This window comes from Archocentrus centrarchus, unplaced genomic scaffold (assembly GCF_007364275.1).
Source record: "Archocentrus centrarchus isolate MPI-CPG fArcCen1 unplaced genomic scaffold, fArcCen1 scaffold_26_ctg1, whole genome shotgun sequence".
NCBI classification, from domain to species: domain Eukaryota; kingdom Metazoa; phylum Chordata; class Actinopteri; order Cichliformes; family Cichlidae; genus Archocentrus; species Archocentrus centrarchus.
Window position 1 is genome coordinate 2,663,154 of NW_022060256.1, and position 22,445 is coordinate 2,685,598.

The following is a 22,445-nucleotide window of genomic DNA, read 5'->3' on the forward strand; positions in this document are numbered from 1 at the left end:
AATTTACGAAGCAAATTTGTTGCTTTGATGTTTCATTTGAACTCTGCAGGGCTCAGGTGTCTCGTTTCACCCACATTAGCAGCATTACAGTTCTCCGTCATCTTTTTTTTGTGGGTTTAATGGCGATGGGCAAACCTGCTTATAGCTGCATTACTGCTACCTACTGGACTGGAGAGTGGATCAGAAGATAGAAAAAAAACCCCTCTTGGGTTCTAAAAAGTTCTCCGTCGCTGCGAAGGATTCCCTTTAACACTAAGTGGATCATCGCTGACATGTTTTTCCACGCCTCCACCACTCTCTGCGGTGTTTTTGTGTTGTACTCGCTGTGCTGAGAATTTCAGCTGTTATTTTTTCTCTACCTCAGCTCCCAGAATGGATCGCTATAACCATAGACATACTGATAGCGACCGCTGCTATTAGCACTAGCGATCATTCGGTACCGGAAGGACCCCTTCCCCGTCAAAATATTTTTTATACTTTAATAACTGATTAGTGACTAAAAATAGACCTGCAGTAGAAACGTATTTAGGAGAATGCTTGTGAAAACAAAGCATTACAACATTACACTCTTGCAGCCCCCAGTTTTTCAACAAAAACACTGATAACACAACAGCAGCAGGCAGCTGTTTTACCTGCAGTCTGTCTACACAAGTACAAAGAGCCAGAGCCTTTATAGAGACGGTGAGCTCAGGTGGAGCGAAAGTAAACATTTTTCTAGCATCCAAAAGAAGCTTTTTTCTCCTCTGTAGCCATCATTAAACCTTTACTGGGAACAGTGTTAATTTTGACAGCAAATTTTGATTTAGTTTTAGTCTTAGTCTTTTGACAAAAATGTAATTTAGTTTTAGTCATAATTTAGTCATCTGAATAGTTTTAATCTAGTTTTAGTTGACTAATTATAGTAAGAATATAGTCGACTAAATCTCCAGTCAATTCAGTCGACTAAAATATAAAGGGTGTAAAATGTAAATGCTTTTTCTTCAGTTCCCTTGAATTAGTCATTATACACTTACATGAAATTAAACATTCATTAAAAGTTATGGAATATTATTAATGCTTGAAAGAACAATACACACACAAACATATTGAACAAACAACATATTTATTTACCTGACCTTGTTTATTGAGCATAACAATAAAATATTGATGAGTAGGTCTGCTGTGCCTGAAAAATTCACAGGCTAGTGTGGCCTTCCCGGGTTTAGATCAAATTTGTGCAACTGTGCGTTTGATTGGATGTTTTCCTAACTTGTCCCGCTCTGTCAAAAAATTAAATCATTTCTGATTGGATGTCGTCCCCGCCAAGCATTTTCGTCTCATTTTCATTCGTTGAAGGAAGTGTCAATTAATTTAGTCATCAGTTTTATCCTTTTAGGTAGTTTTTATCTAGTTATCGTCTTGTTTTTTTCATGAAAAAAAAGGGTTGTTGACGAAAACTATGATGAAAATAGTTCATCAAGGAAATTAACACTGACTGGAAACAGCTGGAGGCCCTTCGTCAGCCACCAGTGAAGAAAAGAGAACTTTGTAGCTGCTCCATCCACCCTGTTTGTTTCACACAGAGAAAAACTGCAGTACAGAAGTTAAAATATGCAGATGAACTGTTAATACGAAAAAAGTATTTATCTGATTACTCGAGTAATCGATGGAATAATCGATAGAATACTCAGTTACTAAAATAATCGATAGTCGCAGCCCTACCTGAGTCTCATTAGTGTCATTCTGTTCAACTGTTTGCCCGAGCTGTTTCCACTTGTTCCCTCTGTGTCTTTATTGTCTTAGTTTCCCCCTTGTCAGATGTCAGAGTCTTGTCGTCTTAAGTGGCTGTGTTGTTCCATGCTTTTCAGATCTCCAGTGCTCCTTAGCTTTTTTCCTCAGTTTAAGTTTATTTTCGTTTCATTTTTGCCTTGGTCTATTTTTGTCCTTCACATCTCGCTGCTGTAATTAAGGCTCATTTTGGTTCATCTTTAGCCACCTACTCCTGCGTCCTGCTTTTGGGTCCTCTCCACCTTCACCCACCACACAGCCTGCACCCACGTACTGTGACATGTAGTTACAAGTAATTCTTTTTCTTTTAATATGGTAATGTTAATATGTTTTTAACATGGTGTTTTATCTGGGTTTTTGATATTGTGTTTTAATTATTGTAAAGCACCTTTCTGTTTGTGGAAAGCACTAAATAAATAAACTTTACTTACTTACAACAATCGCTCTATCACCTGAATCCTTTTGCTCCTATGTGAGAAGGTGATGCATTGGCTTATGGTATGTTACAAATTTCAGTAGGGCTGCAACTATCGCTTAATTTAGTAATTTAGTATTCTATCAATTATTCCATCAATTACCCGAGTAACTGGATAAGAAATACTTTTTTCGTATTAACAGTTCATCTGCATATTTTAACTTCCGTACTGCAGTTTTTCCCTGTGTGAAACAAACAGGGTGGATGGAGCAGCTACAAAGTTCTCTTTTCTTCACTTACTGACCAGGTGGTTGATGAAGGATCTCCAGCTGTTTCCCAGTAAAGGTTTAATGGAGGTTACAGGGAGAAAAGCTTTCTTCCGCTCCATCTGAGCTCACCGGATCCGCCTCTTTGCGCTTGTGCAGACAGACTGCACGTAAATCAGCTGATTGCTGTTTTTGTGTTATCAGCGTTTATGTTGAAAAACTGGGGGCTGCGTGAGGGTAATCTTGTAATGCTTTATAGTCACAAGCATTCTCCTAAACACATTTCTACTGCAGGTCTATATTTAGTCACTAAACGGGGATTAAATTATCAAAAATATATTTTGATGGGGAAGAGGTCTTTCCTGTACCGGATGCGGCGCTCGCTAGCAGTATGTCCGGGAGCTCAAGTAGAGAAAAAAAAATAACAGCTGAAATTCTCAGCACAGGGAGCACAACACACGAACATGCAGAGAGCGGTGGAGGCGTGGAAAAACATGTCAGCGATGATTGCTCAGTGTTAAAGGGAATACGTCGCAGCGACGGAGAACTGAAGGGGTTATTTCCTGATCTCCACTCCAGTAGGTGGTGGTAATGCAGCTCTAAGCTGGTTTGGTCAACCACAAAAATACAAGAAGCAGAAGAAGACGGAGCACTGTAATGCAGCTAATGTAGGTCAGATCGGATCGGATTGCATTTTTTATTGCTGTCCGATATCCAATCCAGTAATTTAGGCCAGGATCGGACCGATACCGATACTGAATATCGGATTGGCGCATCCCTAGCTTCTCTTCATAGACCCTTTTACAGCCTACGTCATCAAAGGATGGGCGCGCATTTTGGAAATGGAAGTGAACTGCTACTCCATTCAAATTAATAAGAACAAGGAGACTGCACAGCGTTTAAACATGATTTAAAAGCAATATCAGCATCAAAATGTCTGGCTGTTGTGTGTTTGGCTGTCACAATTTCTCCTCTACCAAAAGTGGACTGAAGTTGTACCAAAACCCCACGGGATCACGGTCGTTTGAGAGAAAACGGAGGCGTCTGTGGTTGCAAGCCATCAAATGTATTGATAAAAATTGGACTGCGGACACAATGAGAAATGCTCGCATTTGAAGCGCCCATTTTATATCAGGTAAAGTTATTTATCTACTCTGGTTATATCGGGATGTCAGATTTAGATAAATACTAATATCTAAAGTAAACAGCATTAGCTGGTAGGCTAAACTGTAGTGTGGCTGGCTATTTACAGGTGAGGCATCGCTGGACTCAGAAAGTCCTGATTTTTAAATTAATATTTAATCGCACTATAGATTCCAATATGCAGTGCCAGTCAAAAGTTTGAGCAGACTCACATATGAATGGTTGAGTGTGTCCAGACTTTTGTTTGGAACTGTATATATAGTTTTTCCTTTGTAAATCAATAATATCTGCAGTCGGAAAACTCTTAGCAAGCTAGAAAAGCAGTTTGACGAAGTATTCTCGCTGCCATGGGGGATGTAGTTCTCTGACTTGTTTACAATGACCCTAGCCTCATATACAGTGGTCCTGTTTCCTTGTCTTTGACTTGGAAGAACTTCTGCCTTCAAGACACATGTCCATAATGGATGTCAGCTTTGCTAACATCTTCCTCTCACCCACCACCATCACAGACTCCAGAGGACATCCCAGCACAGAGCTAGACTCCCGCACCAGTTTGTCGATCCTGCTCCGGTCCCTTTCGGTGCATCCACCCCCCCAGAAGGCCACTGCATAAAAAAGGGCAGATGCTACCACTGAGTCATAAAAGGTCTTTAACAGAGTCCTGCAGACACCGTAGGTCCTCAGTCTCCTCAGCAGGTGTAGTCGACTCTGGCCCTTCTTATACAGGACATCTGTGTTTGTAGTCTATTCCAGCTTGTTGTTGAGGTGAACACCCAGGTACTTGTAAGAGACCACTGTCTCGATGTCCTTTCCCTGGATGTTCATTGGTGCTGTACGGGGTGGCTTCCTCCTGAAGTCTATGATCATCTCCTTCATCTTGCTGGCGTTGATTTGGAGTGCACTGTTCTCACACCAGCCGACAAAGTCACTGATGACCCCCCTGCATTCCTTGTCGTTCCCATCTAATAAACATCCGATGATGGCCGTATCATCTGAAAACTTTTGTAGGTGGCAGTGATCTGAGTAGTACCTGAAGTCTCAGGTGTACAGACTGAACAGAAAGGGTGACAGGACCGTGCCCTGTGGCGCCCCCGTGCTGCAGACTACCACATCAGACACACAGTCATGGCACCTCACATACTGTGGTCTGTTGGTGAGGTAGTTGATGGTCCATGCCATCAGCTGCCTATCCACTCCGGCTCCCTCCAGCTTCCCTCTCAACAGTGCAGGCTGGATGGTGTTGAAAGCACTGGAGAAGTCAAAGAACATGACCCTCACAGTGTTCCCTGCCTGCTCTAGGTGAGAGAGGGATCTGTGCAGCAGGTAGATGACGTCATCGTCCACCCCGAAGCCGGGCTGGTAGGCGAACTGCAGGGGGTCCAGCACTGAGCTCACCAGTGGGCGGAGGTGGTGCAGGATGAGCCTCTCCATGGTCTTCATCAGGTGAGAAGTCAGGGCCAAAGGTCTGTAGTGGTTGGACTCCCTGGGATGTGCACTGGAACTATGCAGGAAGTCTTCCACAGTTCAGGAACCCTCTCCAGATTCAGACTCAGGTTGAAGATGTGCAGGACCACCTGACCTATCTCATAGACTCCAATTTGTTCATATAAATGGGGAGTCTTCTTCACACACTAAGGTTAATTATGGAGTTCCGCAGGGTTCTGTGCTAGGACCAATTCTATTTACATTATACATGCTTCCCTTAGGCAGTATTATTAGAAAGCACTGCATCAATTTTCATAGTTATGCAGATGATACTCAGCTTTACCTATCAATGAAGCCAGATGACACACATCAATTAGTCAAACTGCAGGAATGTCTTAAAGATATTAAGGCCTGGATGACCTCTAATTTCGTGCTTCTAAATTCAGATAAAACTGAAATTCTTGTTCTCGGCCCCACAAATCTTAGAAACATGGTGTCTAACCAGATACTTACTCTGGATGGCATTACTTTGGCCTCCAGTAACACTGTGAGAAATCTTGGAGTCATTTTTGACCAGGATATGTCCTTCAATGCACATATTAAACAAATATGTAGGACCGCTTTTTTGCATTTGCGCAATATTTCTAAAATTAGAAACATCCTTTCTCAGAGTGATGCTGAAAAGCTCATTCATGCATTTTTTACTTCTAGGCTGGACTATTGTAATTCATTATTATCAGGCTGTCCTAAAAGCTCCCTGAAAAGCCTTCAGCTGATCCAAAATGCTGCAGCTAGAGTACTGACAGGGACTAGAAAGAGAGAGCATATTTCTCCCATATTGGCTTCTCTTCATTGGCTCCCTGTTAAATCTAGAATAGAATTTAAAATTCTTCTCCTCACATACAAGGTCTGAATAATCAGGCACCATCTTATCTCAAAGACCTCATAGTACCATATCACCCCAACAGAGCACTTCGCTCTCAGACTGCTGGCTTACTTGTGGTTCCTAGGATACTTAAGAGTAGAATGGGAGGCAGAGCCTTCAGCTTTCAGGCGCCTCTTCTGTGGAACCAGCTTCCAGCTTGGATTCAGGAGACAGACACCCTCTCTATTTTTAATATTAGGCTTAAAACTTTCCTTTATGATAAAGCTTATAGTTAGGGCTGGATCAGGTGACCCTGAACCATCCCTTAGTTATGCTGCTATAGGCCTAGTCTGCTGGGGGGTTCACATAATGCACTGTTTCTTCTCATTCACCTTATTTACTTTGTTTATACTCCACTCTGCATTTAATCATTAATTGATATTAATCTCTGGCTCTCTTCCACAGCATGTCTTTCTCTCCCCTCAGCCCAACCGGTCGCGGCAGATGACTGCCCCTCCCTGAGCCTGGTTCTGCTGGAGGTTTCTTCCTGTTAAAAGGGAGTTTTTCCTTTCCACTGTCGCCAAGTGCTGCTCATAGGGGGTCGTTTTGACTGTTGGGTTTTCTCTGTATTATTGTAGGGTCTTTACCCACAATACAAAGCGCCTTGAGGCGACAGTTTGTTGTGATTTGGCACTATATAAATAAAATTGAATTGAATTGAATTGACAGAGCTGGTCTGCACAGTCCCTGAGCAGTCTGGAGCTAATTCCATCCGGACCCGCTGCCTTCCTGATCTTTGTCTTCCTGAGCTGACTTCTCACTTGATCAGCTGTGAGGTGGATGTGAGGCTGGGTTGGGGTGGGTGATGGGGCTGGCTCCACTGTGGGTGAGGGTGAGGAGAGTGCAGGCATTGATAGCACTACACCAGGAGAGAGGGGGGGGTCAGCATACAGAGGGGGGCAGATGGGAGCTGAGGGGTGGGGGAGGTGGTCAACGACCCAGAGTCAAATCTATTGAAAAACAGATTCAGGTTGTTAGCCCACCCCCGGTCAGCAGACACTGTGGCTCCTCCATTATCCTCAAAGTGGCCAGAGTGCACAACTAACCTTGACATTGTCATCTTTAGCTGACACAAACTCACAATAGTTCCTGTATTTCATCTAGAAAACACGCAACTCTCTCCTCCCTCCATTGTTTACATTTGTGTCACTGTGCTGTTATTGTCCTCATGCTGAATTGTCGCATCTGCCAGACGTCACTCCCCGAGACGCAAGAAGCAGGGATATTATAGTTAACGAAAACGAACGAAATAACGAAAACTGAAATTGAAAAAACATTGTCGTTAACTGAAATAAATAAAAACTAAAATTAAAAGGAAAAAACGATAACTAATTAAAACTGAATTGTGAGTTAAAAAAAGTAACTAAAACTAACTAAAATTATAGATAAATGACCTTCCTTTTCTTGTTTGTCATTTTATTTAAAAGCCTTGCGGATTGATCATTTTCCGCTCTCAGAGTTTAAGCTGGGAGCGCCGTCGGGCAGCTGTGTGCGTGCGTGCGTTCACCGCCCTGGTCCGAAAAGTAATGGCAGCGGTCTGCCGAGACAGCGGCAGAGTCCCATTTGGAGTTTCTTTAAGTCCAATAATACAGATAGAAGAGCGTCTTGTTGTGAAGGATGAAAAATGTATGGAACACATCTCAGTGAGGAAAAAACACCAACATCAAAGTCCAGCTGAGAAGCGCACACAAGGCAGCTTCGGAAACCGCTCTGAACCGACTTAATCTGGCGTTCACCTCCGGAGAAATATGACTACTCGTTGCTGCCACGCAGCCGCAACATTGTGACGAATCTGTTCCGTCCTTGTGCGTTTTCGGCCACTTTATCAGTGAGAGAATAATAATCTGGAACAATCAATACAAGGACTCACAAATGTCAGCAAATTCCTGGAGGGAGACAGCTAAAACTGTTGGAATGGACGCGAGAGAATGAAGAAAGTGAAAAAACAGGGACAAATATGTTTGCAGCCAAAAAACTGAGCACAAAGAGCGAGGACCAAAAGAAGTCCCAGCCGGCACTGCATATAAAACACCAGTACACGACCGTAAGGTAATGAACACACACAATCCAGCTACACAAGCAGAAATGCGACATGAGGTCGGCCACATATGCAGCATCTAACCAAGCTAGCTCCAAAACAGAAGCTGTTGTTAATCTGCTGCAGTGAGGCTGAACTTTATTAGGAATTTATTGTAGAACTTATTGAGTTTGGAGTTCATGTTTTTCTTTGTTTCTCCCTGTTGATGTTCATGTGTGTCCTTAATATTACACACATTCAACATGTAGTGCTTTTGTCTTGTGAACAGTTGGTTGTTGAATATATTTCTTTATGGTATCTTTTGTTGAGTTTTTATTACACAGGAGTTACTCTTGTACCTTGAATCTTGCACCTGACAAAGTATGAAAAACTAAAACTAATACTGAAACTAACGAAACTAAACTAAAACTAAGCAATAAATCAAAAATAAAAACTAATAAAAACGAGTAAAATCACTCTGAAAACTAATTAAAACTAAACGATAATGTAAAATCCAAAACTATTATAACCCTGGCAAGAAGAAAGCAAAAATATATCTTTGTACTGAGGAAAATGACAAAAATAGTAATGCACAGTGACTTGGATAAGTAACTTTAATCTCCTTCCCTCCTGCTCTCTGACAGAGACGGTCGCATTCTATCTCTCTCCCTGCCCTCCCCATCTCTCCTGCTTGCTGCTTGCTGTAAGAGCTTCTCTTACACACTGACCAAATAAGAATAAGATTAAGAGCATCATGGATCCGGCAAACTGGGCCCTGAACACCATTGATCGAATTTTCTCCACTATGAGATCGGGGAAAGGGGAGCCTGCGTGTCCTAGTGGAACAGACCCCATTGGATACGTCATTGATTCTTGGAGCTCGTGGAGACCTGTGTGCCCTCAGGTTTGGAGGTCGAGGACGTGGAAGACGTCTACATATTCGGCTATTTGGTAACGGTATCTCTTCTGTTTGGGCTCGGAGGATACCTGATTTCCCGGGAAATTAAGAAAATCTGGACAGCAGTTCAACATCTGCCGAGGCTGCAGACCCAGATGGATGGGCTGTGCAGAGTCGTACAGACTCAGACTCAAAGCCTGGTGGACCTGAGCCGTAAGAACGTGCTTGCAGGTGAGAGGGGTTCGATCTGGAGATAAGGTTCGGTTCTGCACGGTGAGGACGGTAACTAATCAAGCTGGATTATTGGATTACTGAATGGGTTCCCCAGTGAGACTGAAGGCTGTTGGAAAAAAACAAGCAGCCTGTTCCAAAACAACATCTGCATTATCAGGAATTCGGCTCCCTAGCCGGCCTTGAGCTGGTAATCATATCTCTCCAGGACAATGTGTGATGGTCGCTCTTCCCCTCTGCCCCCTCTGTGATTTGTGAAGCTCGATCTGGTGTACCACGGCCACTGATGAACTTCCATCACTATCAGCGAACCGTTTTGGCTAGGAGCTGGCATCTGGCTCCGCAATGCCCTGACCCTCTCGTCTCTGTCTGCATCCCCTCCTGCCCCCGCCCTTACCCACCATATTGCTATCCTGGCTTTAAATGTGCAAATATGCTTTGCTAAGGTGGGTTTTTTGGACCCTGGTATGGTGCTCATCTTTTTTTTTAACCTAACTACCCCATGATGTGTGTTTGTTTCCTTTTTCTGGGGACTGATTGTAGCGGCGGCGCCAGTGAAAAAAGACACCCATCTCCCCTATGTTAGTCTTGTCTGTTCTTCTCTGGATGGTTGTTCCGAACGCAATTTCATTATATTATGATGGAATGTCGTTATATAATTTGTTGTATAATGATTAATTTCGTTGTATGTATAATGACAAAGTTCTATTCTATTCTATTCTAAATTACTCGTTACCGAAAAAAAGTAGTCAGATTAGAGTAACGCGTTACTGACATCACTGTGTGTATATATATATATATTTTATATATAAACACAAACAGTGGCCCTCCACTGAGAGGGCCCCCAGCAGTGGCCACCAGGTCATTTAAGTTTGCGACCCCTGCTGTAGAGCATAGAGTATACTCAGTGTATACTCAGTAGAGAAATACTGAGTATTTCTCCTTTTACTCTATTTATACCCCACTCTGCATTCAATCATTAGTTATTATTAATCTCTGTCTCTCTTCCACAGCATGTCTTTTGTCCTGTCTGTCTCCCCTCAGCCCCCTCACAGCAGATGACTGCCCCTCCCTGAGCCTGGTTCTGATGGAGGTTTCTTCCTGTTAAAGGGAGTTTTTCCTTCCCACTGTCACCAAGTGCTGCTCACAGGGGGTCGTTTTGACTGTTGTGTTTTCTCTGTATTATTGTAGGGTCTTTACCTACAATATAAAGACCAAGTGAGGTGACTGATGTTGTGATTTGGCGCTATATAAATAAAATTGAATTGAACTTAAAAGATCTATAGAAATACATTTTAGTTAGTTTATTTTAGTTACTTTTAATGTTCTGATGGAAATTACAAACGCAGGTCACATGACCATCAATATGTACACACCGAAACACAAGTACACACACAGTCTTCAGTTTCCACATTACTTCCACCTAGAAGCTCTGAACACTGGAGTGTGTGTGTGTGTGTGTGTGTCAGTGACCCACTTACTTTTTGTTGTATTTTATGAGATATAAGAAATTATTTATAGGCACTGAAGCTATTCTGATTGGCTGGCAGCTGTTTGTTCACTTCTTGAATGCTTATGACCAGCAGAACATGTGACCTGTGTGTATGTGTGTGTGTGTGTGTGTGTGTGTGTGTGTGTGTGTGTGTGCGAACTCACAGACTTCCTCTCAGCCTTCAGCTCCTGAGTGTATCGCGTCAGCTCACAGACGATCTGTGTGTTCATGTTTTCAGCGAGATCTTCTCTCTGAACGGAAAGTTCGTTCAGCTGCTGGAGGGTCGCTGCAAATGCCAAACACCAGCTGTACCTGAAACAACCAGATGGAAAGCTGAGCTCAGACACCCTTCAGAGGAAACACAATATATATCCACAAGCTCAATCTTTCAGTCACCACCCAGAGCTCGTGGCCATAAATTAGGGCAGGAATGTAGATCTATGCTTCATGCTCTGCTCTCTTTTCACTACAACAGATAAGCACACCACCCTTCTGCCTTCACAGATGAACAAGACCTTGAGATACTTAAACTCCTCCGCTCAGGGCAGCAACACATACCTGATACAGAGTAATAGCTCCACCCTTTTCTGACTGAGAACCATTTCCTCAGACTTGGAGGTGCTCAGTCTTATTCTGACTGCTTCATACTCAGCTACGAACTGCCCTAGTGTGAAATGGAGGTCACAGACTGGTGACACCAACATCATCTGCAAAAAGCAGAGATGAGCTCCTGAGACCACCAAAATCTACACCCCTTGGCCAAGGGTCTAAAAATTCTATCTATTAAGTTCCAAACAGAATCCCAGAGAGTTTAACACCCACTGGGACTGAGTCCAACTTCCTGCCAGCAGTATGGACCAAGCTCACTGCAGTTCTCCAGGGACCACACAGCCCACATCAATGGAACAATACTTCCAGAACACATACGGGAAAGTGACAGACTTTTCACTGTGAACAGAAACATGTGGACCAGCTTGTTGATGCTGTTCATAGAGATGCAGAAGACTGATGCTTAAGCTGTCTCCAGAAATCATGAAATTATGTGGTGTTAATATTTATTCAACTGTACTCTTAAACACCTGGTGTCTGTTGTAGATTTTGGGAGTCTACTAGAAAAAATCGGACTTGTTTGATTTTCACTGAGTAAGCAGTGTGATCTGTGTAAACAGTGCTGTGAAAAATTAGTTTCCCCCTTCCTAATTTCTTAGTTTTTCATATTTGTCATGCTAACATTCATCAAACAAATTTTAATATTAGACAAAGATAACCTAAGTAAATATAAAAAGCCTTATTTTTTTTACCCTTTTTTCCTTAATAAATGAAATCATGTAACAATGTAACATTGTAAACAATGTAAGATTTAAAACAACAGTGTCTGTTAATGAATGAAACATAGATAGATAGATACTTTATTTATCCTGAAGGAAATTAGGGCATCCAGCAGCTTAATACGCACAATAAATAGATACAATGGAGGTAAAAAAATTATACAAACTATACTATATTAATGTACAGGGGTGTACATGGTGGCTCTGTCCCCAAAAACACCTGAAACACAGGTAAAGACTGCTGACTCACCTGCTCTCATCTTCTCTGTTTCTCTTAGGGTGGTACTTCTTTGACAGACTCCTGCAGATAGACAGGTAGAGACAAGCAGACAGTTTAGAGACACAGACAGGTTAGAGCTGGACAGACAGACAGGTAGAGACAGGCAGACTTTTTGCTTTTCAGGTTTTACTGTAATGAGACAGTGAAAGTGTTTCCCACATACACCTGAGGGCTACTACAGCACATTAAGGTTACATCAGCACTACAGGTGTCAGTAAATCCAGGTACTGATGATAAACTGAATTATTGATCATAGCAGAAAACTTTTGCATTTGCAGGAGTTTGAAGAGTTGTCTCTCTCTTCACCTCCTCACAGTCTGACTTTACTAAAAATGAGGCACAAATTTGAGATATTCCAGATGTTACAGATGTTGCTTCTGTGTGTGAAGCTGGGTGTGCAAGGGGGCGTGTCCTGTATGCGACAAAGCTAGAGAGATGTGTGTCCAGGGGCTCTGTGAACAAACCCGTTTTAATACGACTAAATCCACTTAATTCAATTTAAAACTTGGTCAGTACACTGTAATATGGACTTGAGATCTAGGAACAAACCCTATACTCAAAAATGGAATTTGCAGAATGCCGAGAGGGTCTCCAAAGGTATCCACGAGGAAGCCGGCATGATGGTGTCCACAGCTCAAGTTCGCATGAGCAGCGGGGATCTACATATTCTCCTCTAGGAAATCAGAAATGGCAACGAGGCGCTATCTAACAAGATTGATTCAAAAACAGCAGAACAATCCATTTCGGGACTTAAAACCATGCTGGATGGATTAAACTTCTATATCATTGAAGCCGAGGAACGCGTTAGCATAATGGAGGAGAATGAATTCCTAAAGGAAAAAAATTAACCAGCTGGAGAACTATAGCTGACGTAATAATATCCATCTTATTAATCTACGAGAGGACTGCGAGGGAAATGGTCCTGTCAATTTTTTTGTCAACTGGATACCAGCTACCCTCGGATCAGAGCACTTCAGGGAGCCATTGATAATTGAACAAGCACATCGCACCCCAACACCCCGGCCGCTTGCCAACCAGAAGCCACAGCCCGTTCTGATTCGGCTGCTCAAATTTCAGGACTGGGATAAAATCCTTCGCATCGCCTCAAAATCGGTAATGTTTATCCCGGACCTAAGTTCCACCTTGGTGAAGCGGAGGAAGGATTACGATCAAGTGAATAAAGAGCTTCATTCTAGTGTTACGGCCCTGGCCGAAATGTCAGTTGTGTGTGTAACTGTTTGTGTACATGTCTGTGTTTCAAGTGTCTGTTTCCGCAGGAGGTGGATGTTCTCGGCGGCCCTGCCTCCTTCGCTGGCGATTGGACGTCCTGAGGGTTTGGCACTTCATCTGGCGACGGGCCATTGGCTCCGGGTACCAGCTGATAGCCAGCTGACAGCTCAAAGGCTCGTTGCAGCCGGCACCCAGGAGGGCGGCCCGAGCTGAGCATATTGTGTGTCAGACCTTGCCTCATCCACCCATTTACAGTGCAGAGTGTTGTGTTCATTTTCCATGTGTTTCAGGTGCAAGGTGGAAGGGGTGAGCTACCGTTTTCTTTTGGTGACCTTTTTTCCTGTTTTCTGGTTAGGGAGTAAGGAGTAGCAACTGTCATTTGTCATTTGTTTGTTTTTGGGTAGGGTTTAGTTAGTTTCTTCCCCCTGGGTTAGCTGGTTTTGTTTGTTGTTTGGGCCTTGGCCCACCCCGGAGTTTATGTTCTCGCACATTCAATAAACTGTTACATTGTGCTGTCTGACCCACTTGTGGTTTGTGGTGCTTTTGGGACTGAGGCAAGGGGGCTGCCTGTCCAACTTTTGGTGTTACGCTCTAGCCCCTAGACCAGTGCGTAACACTAGGGAGATCCCGATTGCTCTACTTCATCCTGCAACCCTGAGGATTACGCTTCCCAACGGGAAAAGGAGACTCTTCAAAACACTGAAGGAAGCTGCGGTCTTCCTAAATGACTCTTCAGGTGACTGATTGATCAGAGGAAAATCAGATAATCGGCTTCAGTTAGTAAGAGCACTGGTGTTGTACTGTCTATTGTTCTGATAAAAAGCTACATGGATTAGGTAAATTATGACAGTATCCACACTAATGTTTACATTTATCTTTCACATGACCGAGGCGGATTTCAGACAAAGTTGACTAAGTTTATATTACGGCAGTTTTGCTTTTGTAAAGGGGTATGTTGTTCATTTGCAGTATTTTCATTACCCCTACAATTATATAGATTTCTAATAGAACCCTGGATGGCTAGAATGGTGTTATGGTTAATTTAATAGGTGCAACATGTGCATCCCAGCATGATGGGTTAGATGGTGCTGAATGTTTAATGTTAAGAGTAGGCACTTACCTTTTTTGTTTGTTGGTTGTTTTTGTGTGTTTGTGTGTCAGTGCACCATGTATTATTTTCCCATTATGGAGACTGCTGCTTTTCTTAAAAAGACACATTGTTGATGAATAGAATAGTAAAATTTGTAAGCTTTATTGTGAATGGTTTAAATGGGCCGGTCAAATGGAAGAGTCTTAACTCATTTAAAAAAGTTAAAAATAGATATTGCTTTCAGACAAGAGACCCATTTGACACCTCTGGAGCATGAGAAACTGAAGAGGGATTGGGTAGGACATGTAATATCATCATCCTTTAATTCTAAAGCAAGAGGAGTGGCAATTTTAATAAATAAGAATACCCTTGTAACGATTGGTGAGATCATTGTTGATGCATCGGGGAGATATATTGTAGTAAACTGCCAGATTTATTCATAACCTTGGACTCTCTTAAATTTATATGCCCCCAATTATGATGATGATGATTCATTTATCCAGGATATATTTCTGAAGGTGTAAGGAGGACAGCATAATATTCTTATAGGAGGTTATTTCAATTTCTGCCTGGATCCACTTTTAGATAAGTCCACCTCATCGGTATCTAAAACCAAGGCAGCAAAAAGTACTATAGACTTTATGAAAGAACTTAATTTAACAGAGGTATGGAGACTAATGCACCCTCAGGTGCGGGATTATTCCTTTTACTCAGGTCGCCATAATTCATTTACATGGACTGATTTTTTTCTATTATTGACACAGGTAATTCATAGAGCAGTAGAATCTGAATACTTGTCCAGGATATTATCAGACCATTCACCTTCAATTCTTTCAATTTATATGCCAGATAGAGTTAACAATGTATATAGATGGTGTCTAAACCCTACTTTCCTTCAAAAACCAGATTTCTGTAAATTTATAAGAGATCAAATTAAATTATTCTGTGAAACAAACTGTGTTTCTTCTCCTAACATTTTTATTTTATAGGATACACTTAAAGCTTAGGATAAATCATTGCCTATGCAAAAGGTATAAAAAGAAATACAATGCAGAATTAGAAGACTTAGAAATAGATATTCTGAAATTAGAAAACGAGTTCCAACAATCAAAGTCTAACGATATACATCAAACACTCATTAATAAAAAGCTAAAATATAACACATTGTGTACTTATAAAACTGAAAAAAAACATCTTGAGATCTAAACAAAGATATTACAAACTGTGTGAAAAAGCACACAGAATTCTGTCCTGGCAACTCAAAAAAGAAGAAAGCTCCAGAACAATTAACTCAATACAAACAAAAACAGGTTCTGTATATTATAATCCAAACGAGATAAATGACACTTTTAAAGAGTTTTATACACATTTATATTCATCAGAACCACCAAATGACCTGAGTTAAATTGATGTCTTTTTGTCTGGGGTTGAATTGCCTGAACTTGAATAAGATGACCAAAAATGTCTTGAAATTCCTTTCACACAAAAGGAAATTGAGAAAGCCTTGGGCTCATTGCAGGTTAACAAATCACCAGGAGAGGATGGGTTTCCTCCTGAATTTTACAAGGAATTTAAGGATCTACTTTTGCCACTTCTTATGGATGTTATTAATCTAGCCTCCAGGACTCAAACTCTCCCTGACTCATTTTATGCTGCCATAATTACTGTGATCTACAAAAAGAATAGAGATCCATTAAAATGTTCTTCATATCATCCAATTTCTTTGTTAAATACTTATTATAAACTGATCTCCAAAGTTTTGGCTAATAGACTCGATCAATACCTACCCTGGTTAATAAACTCAGATCAGAGTGGATTTATTTAAAACCACTCTTCGGCCTACAGTTCATGTAGACTTTTTAATATCATTCATTTAACAAAATCCGAAGTGGAACCCAGTATAACAGTGGCCTTAGATGCTGAAAAAGCTTTTGATAGGCTAGAATGGCCCTATTTATTTAAAGTATTAGCCAAATTTGGCTTTGGCCCATTCTTTATTAATTGGGTTAAAACTCTCTAGTATAAACCCCAGGCAAAAGTTAGTACCAATGGACAGATTTCTTAGCCCAGTGTTTCTTAGATCAGTGTTCTTAGCCCAGTCCAGTTTGTTGTCAATGTGTACTCCCAGATATTTGTAGTCCTCAACGGTGTCCACACTCAACGGGGTCAGTGTGGACACCGTTGAGGACTACAAATATCTGGGAGTACACATTGACAACAAACTGGACTGGGCTAAGAACACTGATGCCCTATACAGGAAGGGCCAAAGTCGCCTCTATTTTCTGAGACGCCTGAGGTCCTTCAACATCTGCCGGACTATGCTCAGGATCTTCTATGAGTCTGTGGTGGCGAGTGCCATCCTCTATGCTGTTGCATGCTGGGGCAGCAGACTGAGGGCGGCAGACGCCAACAGACTCAATAAACTGATCCACAAAGCCAGTGATGTGGTGGGAGTGGAGCTGGATTCGCTTATGGCAGTGTCGGAGAGGAGGATGCTGTCTAAGCTGCAGGCCATTATGAACAATGGCTCCCACCCACTCTACAACACAGTGATGGGACACAGGAGCACATTCAGTGCAAGACTCATCCCACCAAAATGCACCACAGAGCGCCACAGGAGGTCATTTCTACCTGTGGCCATCAGACTCTATAACTCCTCCCTTAATAGGTGACATTGTGGTTCATCAGTGTCATTCACTTATCAGTATTCAATTGCACATAAAATTGTTTAAATTTCCATATACATTGTACATACACTATATACATTGTACATTGTACAAAAAAGGACTGTGCATATATATATAATGACACCTATTTAAAAATTTTTGCACTCACAATTTTCATATGTGTATAGATTTAGATGTGTATATAGTCAAAATATCTCTTTAGTCTTTATACTTTTATGCCTTTAGTGTATGTTATTATGTTTTAGGTTTACTTGTTTAAATGAAACGGTTGCAGCTGTAACAATAGTAATTTCCCTTTGGGATCAATAAAGTATTCTGATTCTGATTCTGATTCTGATTTCATCCATATTCCCCTTAGGTAGATCAAGTCGACAGGGATGTCCCCTGTCTCCAAGGCTCTTTGCTTTAGCAACCCTTAGCTGAAGCCATTTGACAAGATCAGGATATAAAATTAATTCCACTAACAAATTTTGATTATTCCACATTCCAACTGACTAATCCCTTTAGATGGTTAACAAATGGTTTAAAATACCTTGGAATAACTGTCGATAGTAACCTTAAAAACCTGTATAAATAGAATTACATTCCATTGCTTAGCAAGATTGAAGATGATTTACATGCATCTCTTGTTCTAAACATTTAGTTCCTATTTTTATGCTATGCACTGAATTTTTTTTTCTCTTCTTTGGACGGGGTGGGTGACAGGGGACTGGAGTTTAACAGGCAATTTTTATACCTTATGTTAACATGTTTATGTTATGTGTGTATGTTATTTATATAATCATAAATAAAATAATATAATTTTTAAAAAGCTGGGTGTGCAGTGTACCTGATCTGTTTGGCGTAGCTCAGCTCAATGTCAGCGCGCTCTTTAACAAACTTTGTGTATCTCTCCAGGAAGTCGATCCCCCAGCTTGTGTGTTTCTCCAGATTATCAAACTGATCCTGGAACAGCAGATTGATATCAGCATAACCTCTGACACACACCTGAACCACAGAACAATTAACAGCAAGTGGTGTACCCTAAGTTTGGCCTCACAGGCTGCAGAAACTAACAAAGAAACAAACACACATTAGATGTTAGATTCAACTCATTGTCATTGTGCGCACAAGGCACACAACGAAATGATGGTTCCAGATCACTCATCCAGAGACGAGCATCTGCGGTCATGCAGCCAGAGACCGGCGCTACCGTTAAGTGTCTTGCCCAAGGACACCACGCAGCGCAGGGACAGGGGCTCGAACCTACAACCTTCCGGCTGCAAGGCAAGCGCCTACCCACTGTGCCACTCCCGCGGGAGATTATGAAACTGATCCTGGAACAGCAGACTGATGTCAGCATAACCTCTGACACACACCTGAACCACAGAACAATTAACAACAAGTGGTGTGCCCTAAGTGGTGTCCACTGCGCCACTCCCGCGGGAGTGGCGCAGTGGACCCGATTCCAGGAAGCAGCTTTAACAAACTGAGCTTGCTGTTCCAGAAAAGCTGATCAGAGTTCGTTCAATCAGCTCTGAGTATGTTCACCCTGATTTAATGACAGAAAGCCATCATCAGTGGAGCTCGGATACCAGGATACAAGAACACTGTGATCCTGATCTTAGAGACAGGATGGGAGGGAGTCTTTTTAAGCAGCTCAGTTGCTCTGTCATTGTCTCAAACTGAATAAAATTGATTCTTTTTGTGGTCGTCATTCAGCAGCTGGACTCTGATTGGATAAAGCTGAATTTGATGTTAAATTGAATGATTCATCAGTGAGCTGACAGGACAGGATGGCTCAGACTTTGTTTACTGATGGACACTGATATCAAAGACTGAGATAGCAGCAGACTCCAGGTCAGTTTGATCCAGTAAAAACTGTCTGTGCAGCAGTTTATGAGCATTTCATTTTTCAATAATGATTCAGTAACTCTGAATGTCCTGATGGGCTGAAAAAGCCTCACTTTATCCAGGATTTCATTATTTCTGCCATTACTGGATAAACTCTGCTTTCATGTTCCACTGTGAGCATTTCTCATGTTCTAATGTCAGCATCACTGATAGATGGCTCTCTGAGTTCCTGTTAAAGGTCAGAGGTCAGAAATGAATGATGTCAGCAGAAACATGTCAGCTGTTACAGTGCTGCTCAAACACATCGGACACATTTCAGGATCATTTTGAGATGATGAGATGTTTGAAATCAGGAACGCAGATCGAGGGGGAACAGGATAAGCCGTTCTGAATGGATCAGAATGAGAAGAGCCAGAAAGTGAATGTGGACCTGATCCAGTCTGAATTGGTGAGCCTGATCTGATTTGGATCTGTCCTGCTGTGCGAGTGGATCTGGCTTGCTGATCAGTTCTGGAGCCTATGATTCCTTTGGGTGGATCTAATTCTGGTCGACCTGCTCAGACTGACTTAGATGATTTTTCAGACTCTGAACATTTAAAATGTTGTTTGACATCATTTATTGACTGAATCTTGGGATTCAGAGGGAACAGTCTGTTACCACGGTAACTGACTCTTTCTGGAGTTTCATCTCAGGGTTAAGCTCAGTTTCAGCTGCTCCTGGATCAGAACCTGAGCTCACTTCAACCATACACACAAATAGTTCTATAGGTTTTATCTGATTCACATCTATTATGTGTGTGTGTGTGTGTGTGTGTGTATCTGTGTGCGTGTTTGTGTGGGTGTGCGCGCCAGTGCGCGTGTGTGTTTGCGTAGGGGGTCGGCCCTCTCAGGATCGCGCGCTGCAGCATCATGGACGATGCAGCGCGCCGCTGTCGTCACTCACCGTGTTGCTATGGCAGAGCAGACAGGAGCACGAGGCCGCAAACACACACACACACACACACACACACACACACACACACACACACACACACACACACGGTTACCGGCAAGTTACCGGATGCTGGTTACAGGACACCGGTTAGGAGTTCTCAGGTGCAAGCAGGTGAACGTACCCACAGTTCGGTTCCCCAGTTGCAGCTCATGGCTCTTTTTATTTCTCCTCTTCCTCGCGCCCCTCCTCCTCTCGTTACCGACGATCACCACGAACTACTGCAGCCCTCCGCTCGCATCCTCCAACACACCGACACACACACACACACCCCGTACGTCCGTCTCACCTCCACCTGTATGACTGACTGTGTCTGCAGCAGTACCAGCAGAGGACGCAGTCACGCGCGGCGCGTCCCCTGGAGGACCCTTTGTCATCAGCGAGGAGATGCTGATCGTGAGAGTAGTGAGCATGCGTAGTCGTAGCTCCGCCCTACCTCTTTGCACACTCAAAGCAGAGCGTGACGATATTACCTGCAGGTGACGTCACAGAGCTGATGTAGATGTTTGCCAACCAGCAGGGGGCGCTCTACTCTCAAAACAAAATAAAATGAACCATCGGACTTCCTGTGAGTTTCATGACGTCATGTCTGCATTACCTTCTTTTCTCTTCATTCTTAATCAATAAAAAAATTTGTTTAAACAGAAACCGTCTGAAAATAATCACACGTGTCACATGCTGGGTTTTCATTGGCTGGACAGAAAAAAACAATCATTTTTACTTTTGATTGGATGGGGAAGGTACAGGTTTGAGTGGGCTGCGATCAGCTGCACAAACACACTAAACATGAACACAGTAAGGTATGTGACAGCTTCTGTAATATGAGAAAGATAAAGTGATTTAACACTCACCCACAGTAATACCCAGATAAACCACTGGAGGGAGACAGCTGACTGCAAACAGAGGGTGAGGGGTCAATGCAGCCATGATTGTTTCAGTTTTGTGTCTTGATTGAATAGTCCGAAAATGACCTTTGACATCCTAACGCCTCCATCTCTTGGACCTCGGTGGAAAACATGAGGGGAAGGAGAATTTATGAGCACATAACGAGAAGTTTAGAGCTCAGAGAATCCTCCTGCTCTAAGACACTTGCTGTGTTTGAACTTCAGCACCCAGCAGGTGGACTGCAAAAACGCTTACCTCTATCTTACTTCACCTCAGTGTGTTCTTACTGGCTCATTTCAGCAGCTCAAACATGAGAAAAACATCACTTCATTACAAAGCCTAGAGTTTTAAGGAAGATGAGCACATAGCTGATTTTCTTCTATGCTTCTGTTGCAGAGAATAGAATAGAATGCCTTTATTGTCATTACACAGGATGTACAATGAGATTGGAGCTGATACAGAGGAGCTCTTTTCCTCAACCTCCTCATTTGGATTTCTGTGATCAAATAAAATTCCTCCCATCCATCAATGATCTCAGCTGACCCAAAGTAAAAATGAATCCATGATAATCCTAAAGGCTGCAACACAACAGCAGACATCACTGATGCAACTGAATTACACAGACCATGTCTGAAACACTGATGTTTCAGACATGGTCTGAGTAATTCAGCTCTGTGTAATTAAATCCTAATGTGGATTTAAGGAGTTCACACCACAAGAAGAATCAGATTTTACTCCTGTGGGTTCAAACCTATCAGCAGGTTTTGGAAAAGGAGAACACACTTCTAATGAACATTTCCACGATCTAAGGCGCATTGTTAGTTATGATGGTTTTCATGGACTGTCTAAATTATGGGATGGAATTATCTCCTCTCATAGAGGATGCTCCAGTGTCTCTTCTGCTAAAGGAGGTACTAAAGGAAGCACTGAGTGCCTTTCTTTATTTAAAAGATTCAATCTCCTTGGCTACAGAGGCTTGAGGAAGTTAGAAGTCTTCCTCAGCAAGTTTGACTCTTAAAACCCATCCAATGATCATTTCAAAGACTCAAACTAAGCTCAGAGTCTAAAGAGAACATCTCAGATCAGATTTAAATGGTTTGAAACATCTTTGCTTTCAGACATTTAGACCACAGTGTTTGGCTCCGCCTCAAACCCTGAGGACTCTACACCAATCACATGCTGACAGTGAGCATTGTCCTGACTCATCTCTCTGACTCCTCATGTAAAGAGACAAACCTCTTAAAAATAAATAAATAAATAAACATACAAACATTTATTTTTATTTCCTGTCACTTTGACATCTTGCAGTTCACAAATAGGAAGTAAAATCTGAGCTACAAAATAAAACTGAAACTTATTTCACTTTAAAAATAAATTATCTTCATCATCATCATCATTATACCAAATGTACAGGAAATCACTCTTTCAAAGTAAAAGTCTTAAACTAAACCAACTTTTCTGGCTGCCATGGTGACAGGATGACGTCTTCACCTCACATCAATGTGACAAAATAAACACAGTACTCATTCAGTGTCCATCTGT

The 22,445-nt window shown here is 42.1% G+C and overlaps 1 protein-coding gene across 2 annotated transcripts in view; it reads right to left on the minus strand.

Moving 5' to 3' along the window:
* The window catches only part of LOC115776074 (formin-binding protein 1-like), a 54,569-nt gene extending 34,166 nt beyond the window's left edge, over nucleotides 1-20,403 (minus strand). For both annotated transcript variants that reach the window (XM_030723690.1, XM_030723689.1), the window contains exons 1-4: nucleotides 20,143-20,403; nucleotides 18,024-18,139; nucleotides 12,158-12,208; nucleotides 10,744-10,891 (exon numbers count right to left, since the gene is read on the minus strand). In XM_030723690.1, coding sequence (XP_030579550.1) covers nucleotides 10,744-10,891; nucleotides 12,158-12,208; nucleotides 18,024-18,139; nucleotides 20,143-20,172 — 345 coding nt within the window. In that variant the 5' untranslated portion in view covers nucleotides 20,173-20,403. The remainder of the gene's footprint in view (nucleotides 1-10,743; nucleotides 10,892-12,157; nucleotides 12,209-18,023; nucleotides 18,140-20,142) is intronic.
* Nucleotides 20,404-22,445: the final 2,042 nt, after the last annotated feature.